The sequence below is a fragment of the Microcaecilia unicolor genome, chromosome 3 (genome assembly GCF_901765095.1).
Source record: "Microcaecilia unicolor chromosome 3, aMicUni1.1, whole genome shotgun sequence".
Lineage (NCBI taxonomy): Eukaryota > Metazoa > Chordata > Amphibia > Gymnophiona > Siphonopidae > Microcaecilia > Microcaecilia unicolor.
Genome location: NC_044033.1, coordinates 252,764,015 through 252,777,093, shown reverse-complemented (window position 1 = coordinate 252,777,093; position 13,079 = coordinate 252,764,015). Strand labels below are relative to the sequence as shown.

At 49.8% G+C, this 13,079-nt stretch overlaps 1 protein-coding gene across 1 annotated transcript in view; it reads right to left on the bottom strand.

Annotated features, from left to right (window-relative positions):
- Positions 1 to 404: 404 nt before the first annotated feature.
- Positions 405 to 13,079, bottom strand: part of BCAT2 (branched chain amino acid transaminase 2) — a 29,754-nt gene continuing 17,079 nt past the window's right edge. Inside the window, exons 2-11 of the mRNA XM_030197835.1 lie at positions 9,936 to 10,007; positions 8,921 to 9,121; positions 8,558 to 8,668; positions 8,120 to 8,239; positions 7,520 to 7,683; positions 7,192 to 7,334; positions 6,858 to 6,943; positions 5,129 to 5,269; positions 4,175 to 4,249; positions 405 to 1,325 (exon numbers count right to left, since the gene is read on the bottom strand). Of these exons, the coding sequence (XP_030053695.1) occupies positions 1,287 to 1,325; positions 4,175 to 4,249; positions 5,129 to 5,269; positions 6,858 to 6,943; positions 7,192 to 7,334; positions 7,520 to 7,683; positions 8,120 to 8,239; positions 8,558 to 8,668; positions 8,921 to 9,121; positions 9,936 to 10,007 (1,152 nt within the window). The 3' untranslated portion in view covers positions 405 to 1,286. The remainder of the gene's footprint in view (positions 1,326 to 4,174; positions 4,250 to 5,128; positions 5,270 to 6,857; positions 6,944 to 7,191; positions 7,335 to 7,519; positions 7,684 to 8,119; positions 8,240 to 8,557; positions 8,669 to 8,920; positions 9,122 to 9,935; positions 10,008 to 13,079) is intronic.

Below are 13,079 nucleotides of genomic sequence, written 5' to 3'. Positions count from 1 at the left end.
AGAGCAGAATGTTAGGACTGGATCCCCGAGACCCAATCAGAGCATGGCGTGGTTTGGTGGCCGTGCCAAACAAAGAAATACACTAACTCAAAAGAGGGCAGGGTGAGTAAGATCAGGGTCTGGGGCTCCCCCCCCCCCCCCATCTCAATCACCCCACTAAACACGTAAAGTGACCAGCCACTCAGGCGAAGGGAGAGAAAAGGCTGGCACTTGGGACCACCCGGAAGGGTCTTTCATGGTCCCTTTTATTCCAAGACTAGAAGCCAGCGGGGACTCCCCCCCCCCCCCCCCCCCCCCCGTGACCTATTCAACTTAAAATTCACGAGAGCTAAATTCTGTGTGGGGAGGATATGGACACATGCATCAGGGAATGTTATGCCCTTTGTCACTGGAGAAAGATTTACTTTTTTTTTTTAAGCGCATATGCTTATGACGCCGGGGAGGGGGGGAGAGGAGGGGGTTACAACTAGGTCTTATTTAGAATTTGCCTCTAAAGATTCTTTACCACGTCACTCCACTTTTGATTAATCCTCACTGGCTACCTTTCAGATACAGGATCTGGTATAAAATTTTCACGTCAGTTTTGGAAGTTCTGACAATCATGACATTATTCTTTTCCCAGTTAGGTAGAGTTTCTGACTCAATTAAAGGCCCAGTTGTCATTTCTGTTCTCTTATGTCCTTCTCTCGCTCTTCAAAACTGTAACTTCACTCTCTCGTTTGTTGTCTGGAGTGTTTTATTGACCGATATTCTAAACCGCTTTGACATTTTTGGAAAGGCGGTGTTATCAAATAAATAAATGTAACTGTAACTCAGATCTTTCCAGCAATTTAAAATATCTCAAGTCTAAATTTGGATGAAAGAAAGACAAAAAAAAAAAACTAGGACGGCTGAAAGTTCTGCACTGCAGGAGACTTAAAAGCCACCCTCCTTGGTTTACAGCTGAACAGTTTGATCTGTGCTCTTGATCTAGGAAAGCTGATGTCAATTCCACACCAAGGAAACCATCAGGGCCTGGCAGGTGCTCCAAGATAAATCCAAAGTCACAGTCCTGCTGCAGGAACATACAGGAGACAGTGAACCAAGGGTCCCCTCTGAAACTCTCCCACCCTATTGAAATACCAGTATAGTAATAAAACAGGGATCCCACCCTCACTCCCTCCACCATTACCACCACCAATCCCGTATAAATAAAAACATTGTAGGGACATCATGAAACTTGGGTTTCTGCCTCCCAGATCCAACAATGTCAGGTGAGGATAGGAGAGAAGATTGGAGTGGACGGCTCAAACGAGATGCGTCCAATCGCTTGCAGTCCGACCATACTGCAGAAGAAGGGGAGAGAAAAGGTGACAAGGTAAATGAAAGGGGAGAGAGTATTACAAGAAATACCCCCCCCCCCAAATCAACAAGAAACCAAACACCCTACAGCAAGTTAACAAAAGGTAGGAAAAGACAGGCTTGCTACCCATGGGATGGGGGAAGCGGGCTATGGATTCATCGCCCAAGGATGTTTATTTACGCATTCAGTCACGTAGATAGATCACCTCTATCAACAAACCCAATATACATTCCAATACCCCAACCCTAATCCCACCACCCCAAAAATCGACTCTCTATCATAGTCCCTTGTGAGCAGCATTTGGGAGGGGAGTGGGGGGGAGGAAACTAATTTAACTAAGGGCAGACAGGTCGCAGATAAGTTTATTGAGGCCAGATCAAATACAGATTTATTAAACTAATGGTCAGGGCGCCCTGTAAAGCTCTCCTGGAGGTACCTAACCAGTTGGGATTTCAGGATCACTACAATGAATATGCTTGAGAGAGATTTGCATAGAATATAAAGGATAGCTGCTGAGAGAGTCTGGGCAGTGGACGGACTGTCGGACACCTTTGCACTTACCCCAACCCTTCCCCATTCACTGCTGGCCAATGGGCCGATTCCATCCCACTGGCCTCGTCATTTTCTGAGGCTACCAACCCTCTGGGTCCCGAGTGCGAGACAAGGTACTGGGTTTCTGGTGCTGCTCGGTCATTCGCCCCATCTCGCCCTCTGTATGAACTTCCCTTCTTGCTTCAGAGAAGAAAAGCCGGAAAGTGACGGGGGAGGAGGAGTTTGCCGGAAGGACGAGAGGCAAGCTCCCTGCAATGTAACACTATCTGGAAAACATCAACATAAACCCTTGACATGACGAATGGTCCCTGGTGCCTGAACAACAGGCTGGAGAGATCCCAGGAAATACTTTTCAAGAAAGCAGTGCGGAGGGGCACAGGAAGAGAGGGGGAGGGAAAGTGAAAACAGGGAAGGGAGAGAAATGGAGGTCAGTGAGAGGAAGAGCAGAGGGGGAAGGGGTGGGTGGGGGTGAGCGGAAGAGCAGAGGGGGAAGAGGTGGGTAGGCGGTGAGCGAAAAAGCAGAGGGGGAAGGGTAGGTAGAGGGTGAGAGGAAGAACAGAGGGGGAAGGGGTGGGTGGGGGTGAGAGGAAGAGCAGAGGGGGAAGGGGTGGGTGGGGGTGAGAGGAAGAGCAGAGAGGGAAGGAGTGGGTGGGGGGTGAGCGGAAGAGCAGAGGGGGGAAGGGTGGGAGGAAGGGAAAACTGGGTCTCCTCTGTTTTGCTTTAGTGGCCAAATAAGGGGGTTTTAGGGCCTAATCAGACCCCCGAGTGTCTCCTAATGAACCGGGAATGAGGATCAGAGTGGAAACCTTCCCCAGATATCAAGAGAGTTGTCCGTACTGGGGTAGGTAAGGGAGCAAACCTCATCCCGGATTTAGACTGTCCATTCTAAGGCTGTCCTGGGAGTGGGGGTGGGGGGTGGGGGGAAAGACAGGGACAGATATGTGGGTGGGGTCTGCTACTCTCTGCCCTTGGGCTGGAGAGTGAGGGAGGACTGATACCCTCTACCCAAGGTGAGAGGGGCACTGCCCTTTGTCTTGTTCTTTGTCCCAGTAAGGGGGGGGGAGGGAACAGACTTGTTCTTTGTCTACTGCTGGGGGGGGGGGGGGGGGGGGGGCTGTTATCTGTCCTGGAGAAGAGGTGAGGGAAGGGGGAGCGCTGCTCTCTCACCTCCATTCCAGGTTATCTGCTGCGAGTTAGCCAGCTGTGTCAAAATGGCCAACTCCTGCCAAGGGACCGGTCTGGTCTCAGGACTTTCCAAGCCCTGTATGGCGGGAACTTTGACCACTCGACACCTGACTAAATTTCTGCTGAATACCCTCCCCAAGCCTTTTCCAGCCACCATGAAGGTGGGAGAAGGATTGGCCCAATTCAAGCTTTTGGACTCCTTCGAGACCGACCTGCAGCTGGAGGGGTCATCCCTAGACCCATACAAATGGCACTGAAATCTCTTATATCCATAAGAGCGCTCCAGCAGAGGGAAGCGGGCTCCCAAGGCATCGCTGACCCCTTTTCCTAGGCACTGCTGCCCTCTGGTGGGCATTACTAGGAAGATTTCACTCTGCACAGCCCTGTTAAGATTCTCCGTCTGCCACATCTCACCCCACTGCCCCTCCCTCTTTCCCACCACAGCAAGAAAACGGAAGCCAGGAGTCGGGAAAGGATAGGAAAGAATATAAAACATTTAGTTACATCGTGACGGAGGGCAGCTGGAGTGTCTGCAACACCAGCGTTCTCCTCTTATCAGCCAGGGAGGTCACCTAGTGAGGTCCACCAGCACCGTGAAAGCCACCAGACGCCCTGGGTGTGAAGGACAGCACCCCTTGCGATACTGTATCCCCACCCCTCCACCTAATACCAAGGTAGTGCTCAAGACATGAATTACAGGACACTGGGAGATGTAGTGCGTCCTCATTACAAAGGACATTGTTCCTAGCAGCACAGCACCCCCTAACCTCAAGCTGGAGTGCTGAGAAACGGTGGATGTCCTGGTTATGAAGGACAGACCTCCAGCCACTACACCCCCTTAACACCATGCTGGGGCCCTGGGAGATGGAACATGTCCTCACTACAAAGGACACTGCTCCTAGCAGCATAGCAGCCCGTAACTCCAAGCCAGAGTGCTGACAGATGGTGGGTGTCCTGAATATGAAGGAAAGGACCTCCAGCCACCCTACACCCCATTAACACCATGCTGGGGGTCCTGCTTTAAGGACAGGGTCCCCTGATGACAGACACACAGCTCGTTGCTGGCTACAGGCAATTAATTTTCCTTTGAATTACCTGAATGTCGCTCAGCTCCTTCAGGAAACGCTTGGCCAGGTCTGGTCCGTTCTCCATGGTGGGAATGTGATAGTTCTGAGTGAAAAGGGAGCAAAATTACCTATAAATGAGAACAAATCCAACACCTCTCTCGCTCCTGGGGCCGATATTCCCACAACTGAGCTTTTGCAGTAGAATGTTTTACGTGTCCTATAATTAACCAAGGAAGAAATGCTTCAACGCTCCGAGGAGAACCTTCCTACACATAAGAAACTTACCTCGAACAAGACTACTCGTAACAGTGAACAAATTTATTGTAGCACAACTGATATGACCCAGACTGGAGAGCAAGCAAAAAGCGTTTACGAAAGAAGGTACCCTTGCGTTTAACCCAATGGTTTTGCTGCCTGGATCTCTTACGGGGCTGAAAGGGTCACGCGTTTGAAGTGAAGCTATCTACCTAGATAATGCTTTCACCAAAATGTACAAAAGCAATACTATCTCCGACATCTATGGAAATCTCTGATTTCCCCCCCCCCCCCAACAGGGGTAGACGTGAATCATTTGTTTACTCTTTCAAAAAATACTAGGACCAGGGGGCATGTGATGAAGTTACAAAGCAGTAAATGTCCACACATTTTTAAACCCCGCTAAGTTAACTGTCTTTACTACATTCTCTGAAACGAATTCCAGAGTTTAATTACATGTTGAGTGAAGAAACTTTTTCTCCGATACGTACTAAAAGTCCATTATTAAATTGGACTTGGGGAAAATCCACTGCTTATTTCTGGGATAAGCAGCATAAAATGTATTGAACTTTTCTGGGATCTTGCCAGGTATTTGTGACCTAGATTGGCCACTGTTGGAAACAGGATGCTGGGCTTGATGTACCTTCGTTCTGTCCCAGTGTGGCAATACTTATGTACTTTCCAATTTCCCCAAGAAACATCACTTGGAGCCCAGTCTCCCACTCACCTTCTTCATGTAGAGAATGCGGTTCACGGGGCAAACCACACAAGCAGTACCCGAGCCAAACACCTCTATGACCCGGTTCTCTTGCAGTCCCCGGATAAGATCAGACATGGTGACGCCTTTTTCAGACACCTTAAACTCTCCCTGGGGAGACAGAAGGAGCAGCGTCACTTCCAGGAGCCAGACCTCCCCACCCACGACTAGGAATACTTTTGAGAGCCCCTGGTATAGAGACTGTCTCCCTCCCATGTCAAAACCCCCGATTTATGAGCACCCCATTATAGGAACATTTCTCTCCACCCCCAACAGACCCCATAATAAGGACACTCTCCTTCCCAAGATACTCCTAAAGAAACTTCTATGTCAGAGCCCTTATTTAAGAGGGAACACTATCCATGCTTGAGGTACCCCATAAGAAGGACATTTTCTACCCCAATATCAGATTTAAGAGCACTTTCCTTTTCGAAAATCCATTACAGGAATATTATTCCCCACTGGAGAAACCCTGCAGCAAAGACATTCCCCTCTCGTGACATTCCCATGTCAAATTTAAGAGCAGTCTCCTTTCCAAAACCCATTATAGGATCATCCCCTCCCTTCAAACTCTGAAATAAGGACATTCTCCCTCCCGTGACAATCCTGTACCAGAGCTGCTGATTTAAGAGCACTCCCTTTCTTGTTAAACACTTTCCCTCCTCGAGAGACCCCTTACTACTACTACTACTACAAATCATTTCTATAGCACTACCAGTCGTACGTAGCACTTCACAACTTAACATGAAGTAAAGACAGTCCCTGCTCAAAAGAGCTTACAATCTAAATCAGGACAGACAGACAGGACAAATAAGGGATAAGGGTAGGACAGACAGATAGGACACGTTACGAGCAGGTGACAAGCTAGGAATTAAAAGCAGCATCAAACAGGCAGGCCTTTAGCCCGGATTTGAAGGCGGCCAGAGATGGAGCTTGAGGACACAATCCCCCAGCTATGAGGACGTTCCCAGTCAGATTCCGATTTCAGAGCCCTTCTTGAAAACCTGTTATAGGAACACAATCCCTCGACGAGACCCCATAAGGATTATTATTATTATTATTTATTGCATTTGTATCCCACATTTTCCCACCTCTTTGCAGGCTCAATGTGGCTTACAATGGGATGTTATTAGTAGATAGTAGATTAGGAGATAATAGTTAGTGTTACGTAGAAAGTAGTATCATCAAAATTCAAAAAATATAAGTAGAAAACATTTCTAATAGGTAAGATGGAGATGTCATAGAAAATAGCAACCTGTCCACGATCCCCCTATTAAATGGACATTCCCATGTCAGACCCTCTGATATAAGAGATGTCCTCTATTATAGGAACATCCTCCCTGCTTTGAGAGACCCCATAAAAAGGACATTGTCCCACCCATGACACCCCTGTTATAAGAACATTTCAATATCAGAGCTTTTGATTTTACAGCTCTCCACTACCACAGAAACATGATCCCGCTTCGGGAGACCCCGTAATAAGGACATTCTCCTTCCCATGATACCCACGGCTGAGAGGCCGTTCCCATATCACAGCCCTGATTTAAGAGCACTCCCCTTCTTGAAAACCTGTTCGAGAAGCACTCTCCTTCCTTAAGACCCCCCCCCCCCCATAATAAGCACATTGCCCCTCCCCCGTTAGAAGGCCATCTCCTTCCCCGTTAATGAGATCTTCCTCCTCAGCCTCTCTCACGCTTACCCATGTCCTCGCCAGGTCCAGCAGACTCTGCCTGGTGACTCCCGGCAGGATTGTACCATTCAGTGAAGGTGTCAAGAGTTCCCTTTCTAAAGAAAGAAAATAACAAATACATTTAAAATATGGCACCAATCGTCACAAAAATATATATATCTAACTATAATTGGGTGAGGAATGATGTCCCGCTGCAGGCTCTGATGGACAGAGGATGGGGTGGGGGAGGGGTGACCCGCTGCAGGTTCTGATGGATAGAGGATGGGGTGGGAGAGGGGTGACCCGCTGCTGGTTCTGATGGATAGAGGATGGGGTGGGGGAGGGGTGTCCCGCTACACCTTACCTCCCTGCTCGTTGATCCAGTACAGGAAGATGTTCATGGTGCCGACCTCAGTCAGCTGATGGTCCTCCCCGTACAGCCAGAGAACCTGCTGACACCCTTCCTTTGCCGCCTCGTTTTGGACAAAGATGGTGGGGCCGTAATTCCTGAAATGAGAAGGAAGGTGGATCAGAGAATTACAAGAGCAAGGCCAGGAACAGAGTTCTAATCCCCAACTCTGCTTTGTAGGAAAGGGCAGATCATTTCCCCACCCTCAAACCCCCCAGTTTTTCCATTCTTCTCACTCCCTCTGCTGGTTCCAAGAGCCCTGCGCAACAGGCAAAATACTTACCCACCCATCTTGCAGTCCCCAACGCCGCCCAGCCAGGCCCGCACGAAGCGAGGATCTGCAAGGAGAGACACGGGATTGAAGCTGCCTGTGGAAAAGTACGGTCCAACTGGCCCTGTGATGACGTATAACAGAGCGTGGCTGGACTTGTGGACTCCCAGGGTTGGCTGTGGAGAGGAAGAGAAGAAAAACGATCGCTGTGAGGATATAACCAATACAGACACCGAGGATGGGAGTTACCTATCCACACGTGCCCAGGGATTCCCTGACTTAGATAAGAAGGGGGAGCAAAGCGTAAAGCCTGGGAGGGGCACAGAGGATCCTCAGTGGTGGAGGAGTGAAGGGTGAAGCTTGGGAGGGGCACAGAGGATCCTCAGAGGTGGGGGAGTGAGGGGGGAAAGCCTGGGAGGGGCACAGAGAATCATCAGGCAGTGAAAGGGTGAAGCAGTTCACAGTGCTGCAGCCGAATGGGAGAACGGGTCTGGACGTTTGAATTTGCAGCTACGGCCTGTTTCGTCTCTGCTCTTGAACTGGTTCCTCTCGTGGAATCGGGTCTAAGCTACATGATGCTGCTCAGTCTCAGGTCACCTGCTTTGCACGTACCTCAGTCCCGATAAAAGTGGGGCGGACGTAAAGGCTGGCATCTGTGGAGTGTGGGACCCAGTCCTGATCCACCTCAATCAACTTCCGGATACACTCCAGGAGCTCGGCCTTGTCAAACGACTGTTAAAAGGGCAGAGAAGAGAAGAAAGATCTTCCGGATTGAACCATCAAAGACAAATCCTTGTCCTAGAGATCCACCCAAAAAACACACACATAAACACAGCCCTACATCTATGGACACACCCACCTCCAAACACAGGCATGCACATATATGACCACTGCTATGCCAAAAACACACACAAAAACACAGCCCTACATCTATGGACACACCCACCTCCAAACATAGGCATGCACATATATGACCACTGCTATGCCAATCAGTGCACGCATGCTCACTGTCACCGGCGACGCTGGCCCCTCACCTGCAGCCACGCTTACCGGCAGAGAGGCTCGCAGCGCTGTCCGATGCATCCTCTCCATGTTCAGCATAGGTCGGAAGAGACGGATCTTGCCATCTACCCCTCGGAAAGCCTTCATACCTTCAAAGAGCTGAGGAAATGAAACAACAAGGTCGTTAACTGTCACAAGGTCAGTGAAGTAGAAGCCAGAACCTGTGGGTTCGGCTACATGAATCTAGGCAGGGAGGGACTGACGACATAACACACAAAGCATGGATGGAGCTGGCAGGGGATGAAATGAGGGTTGGTTCAGGAAGCCTGGACTCTGTTGTGATACAACTGATGGGGTCCCATCACTATCTCCTTCCCTTTCAATTCAGTAGCCCCCTCCCCCTCCCCATACCTCCACGGAGTAGTGCAGGGCGGAGCTGGCAGGGTGCATGGAGAGGTTCTGAAAGGGCTTGATGTGAGGTTTCCCCCAGCCCTTCTCTTCACTCCAGTCCGCAGTCAACATGTGGTCCGTAAAGCTCTTCCCGAACACCAGCTTGCTGGGGTCCGGCTTCTTTCTGGGGCGCTTGCTGAGGTCAATCTGAATGTCGGCAGCCTGAAACAGAAGCTGGACAACTCAGAGGGCTGAGTAGGGGGGGGGATCTCCTGGGAAGGGTCCGTTTGGCAACTGACTAATACAGACAGACTAGTCCAGGGCTAGTGAGAAGCATTAATATTGACAGAGCTAGCCCGGGGTTACAAGCTGGCTCGGGACTGCCCTCTATACCTCTTGTGTGTGGCACTTACATTACTAGGGTGGCCATCTTGCCCCAATTCATTCTCAAAAGGCTCCCTCCCCCCTACATACAGCTCCTATTTCTTTGGAGGGAAAATCAGAATTACACTTCCCTGCATGCAACAGGCCAGCACCATGCCTCAATCCTCTGGGCCCACCTAAGGTGATGTGGCTGGGCCCTGCCCTGTGCCCCCTGCCCCCCCCAGCACTGCCACCATCAGTGCCACAATCCACCCTAAAGGTGGCTGTACTTTCAGTGGTCACAAAGGCTCAATTCGATAAACGTCGCCAGGATGCAGCGCGTTAAAGACTAATTCTACAACGGCATCTTGGTGCCCAGTTTTCATAAGCTGGTATTTATGCGTCATTTAGGCACCCCGCTTACGTCAAGTCAACAGCATGCACAAATGCACATCTATTTACAGCATTCTGTGCCTCTCCCTGTGCAGGCCTCCTTGCATTATACGCGCAACACGAGATGCGCAGGGAGGGAACACAAATGCCGCTTCAGCGCCAACTCGCACTTACGGACATCACTGTTAACAATCTTACGCTAGAAGGGGGGAAATGATAAAGCCAACACCGGCAAGTCCCCCGTGTCATCTCCCCGGTCCCTCCCCCCCACCCCACTTACCTTGAAACTGGAGCTGAGGCATCTCCAGGGTCTGCAGGGTCCTTGAGCCGAGCGGAGGAACCATGAGAAAACCTAAGGTACAGAAAGATTTAATTTAGTAAACAGAAGTGCACGGGGAAAGGAGGGGGGGGGGACTGAACATGATGATCTAGGTCACTCTGGGTAAGCTGCATGCATCGGATCACCACCCCCCCCCCCCCCCCAACTTCATGAAATCTGCCATCGCTTCACTGCCTCCAAAAAGTGCACTCAGGTCGCCCCCAAGTGGCTTCGCTCGGAACTGCAATGTTCTTCCACAGACAGCTGACATGGGGGGGGGGGGGGGGGGTTGAAAGTCTGAGTCTCGTTAATGAATAACCAATATACTTAGTCAGAGGAACAGAGAAAAGAGAAGCAATCCGATGGGGGGGGGGATCTATTAAAAACAAGTTGTGTAACTTGGCATCAAAGAATGTGGGGAAGGGCTCAGAGGGATGGGGGAGGGGGAGCAGGGCTCATTGGCATTCTGGTGGCACCAGGTGACCCTTGGACCAGCATTTCTGCCAAGCTCAGCACATCCCACAGACAAGAGAGCTGAGAAAGCGAACCCTTGTACCCAGGATCTCCTCCCTCATGGGGAGGGGGGCAGGAGTGAATCCTTCCCCTGTTATCCAATCAGAGTTGGATTTTGCCCTCCACCCTCAGGAGAAGGGGGAAGACATGTGTCTTGGGACAAAGGGGAAATCTGAGTTTCCAGCCAGACAGCAAAAGAACAGCTCCTGCTGAATATCCAAGTCTGAGGATAAATTTGCTGCCACCCCTCCCACACTGTTCTTAAGAGACAACACTGGACTGGTGGTGAGTACAATCTGAAAACTTCTCTTTTAGTTGATAAGGATTCCCCATTCCAGGAAAAGTGCATGTGAGGGGGGAGGAGGGGGTGCTGATGCAAAGAGAGAGAACAGAAGGGGGATAGCGGAAAAGAGGGATCAGGGGGATTTAACATACTGACAAAAATGGCAGAGACAGGCGGCAGCTTACAGACTACAAGATTTATTGAGAGGTTGGCTTTCAAGAACAAGAGACAACTTGGTCAGATGTGTTTTGACACAGAGAGCGGAGGGAAAAGACACAGGGAGAAAAAGAAAGGAAAGGGAGGGGGGGGGGGGGAATGAGGCAGGGAATGCGACATGATTTCCAGGAGGCTGGAAAACTCAGAGTAGGAAGGGTGAAGGTACCCAGGAAGAGACAGAATGAGATGGGGAGGAACCAGAAGAAGACTGTGATGTCTATTTTTCAAGGCTGACAAGCTCAGGGTATGGTGGGTGAAGGTACCTGGGAAGATACAGAACGAGGTGGAGAGGACCCAGAAGAAGACTGTGATGTCTATTTTCAAGGCCGACAAGCTCAGGGTATGTTGGGTAAAGGTACCCGGGAAGAGACAGAACGAGGTGGAGAGGACCCAGAAGAATACTGTGATGTCCATTTTTCAAGGCCAACATTTCAAGGCCGACAAGCTCAGGGTATGGTGGGTAAAGGTACCCGGGAAGAGAGTCTTCTTCTGGGTCCTTCCCACCTCGTTCTCTCTCTTCCCAGGTACCTTTACCCACCATACCCTGAGCTTGTCGGCCTTGAAAAATAGACATCACAGTCTTCTTCCGGGTCCTTCCCACCTCGTTCTCTGTGATGTCTATTTTTCAAGGCCGACAAGCTCAGCGTATGGTGGGTAAAGGTACCCAGGAAGAGAGAGAACAAGACAGGGAGAGCATGGAAGAAAATTGCAACATCACTTCTACAAGGATGACAAACTGGGGGTAAGGTGGGTGAAGGTACCTGGGAAGAGAAAACATGGTGGGGAGAACCCAGAAGAAGTCTATTTTTCAAGGCCATCTGCAACATCACTTCTACAAGGCCGGCAAACTCAGGGTAGGGTGGATGAATGTACCCCACTACCCTACCTCACCCACTTTTCTTCACAAGGGAAACATGGCAGCAGGCTACAGATGGGTCTGAGCGCACCAGGAGATCAGAAAAGTCCAGCTAAAGCTTAGTAGAACAAAAGGAATCACTCTGCAGAATCAGCCACCCCCACACCCTCACAATACTGCTGAGACGATAAGCTCTGGACAGGAGAGGTGAGCACCCCACCACTGCATAGAAAACTGAGCAGTAATTCCCAACTGGAGATACTCAGGACCCCGAAAAGGATCGGGAGATGGGTGGAGAAAACAAGACAACTTTAAATGTGTCACTATGTAACGTCACAGAGTGTACCATCCTAGAAGAAAAAAACAACTGCCAAACTGGGTGACAAGTATCTGGTTGAGTCCTGAAAAGTAGCAAGATCCCTGTTACTGATCCCAGGGATAAGCAGCGGCTTTCCCTAGGTCTACCTTAATAAATTCAAATCTGCCATGAAAGCCTGGCTTCTTACGTGGCATCTGCCCCTTCTTAGCTATTTCACAAAGGTCTTGTGGCTGGGCCCACTCTCTCCCTCATTTCCCCTCCTTCTTCATCCTGGTAGATGAGTACGAGTGTTTCTGGACACCCTTTCCTATCCAATACTTGAATAGAGAGATGTGGTAGCCATGTTAGTCCACTTTTAAAGGTAATCAATAGAAATAAAACATGGAAAAGAAAATAAGATGATACCTTTTTGTATTGGACATAATACATTTCTTGATTACCTTTCGAAAGTTGCCCTTCTTCGTCAGATCGGAAATAAGCAAATGTTGGTAGATGACAGCATATATAAGTGAAACATCAAAGCTTTGTCACCCTAATGTGTCAATGCATATCTCCCTGTCCCTCATCCACCCAGCTCTTCCTGTCTCTCACCTATCCACCCCCATCCTGTTAGACTGTCACTGGAATGCTTTGATGTTTCACTTATAACGTGGAGGGGCATAATCAAACGGCGCCGGCAAAATCGATCCGCCGGCGATCTATTTTGGCGGCGCCGCAACAGCTGGCCGGAACCGTATTATCGAAAAAGATGGCCGGCCAACTTTTGTTTCGATAATACGGTTGGGGCCAGCCAAATGCCACAGATCGCCGGGTTTGAGATGGCCGACTTTGTTTTTCAGCGATAATGGAAACTGGAACCGGCCTCTCAAACCCGGTCAAATCCAAGGCATTTGGCCGTGGGAGGGGCCAGCATTCGTA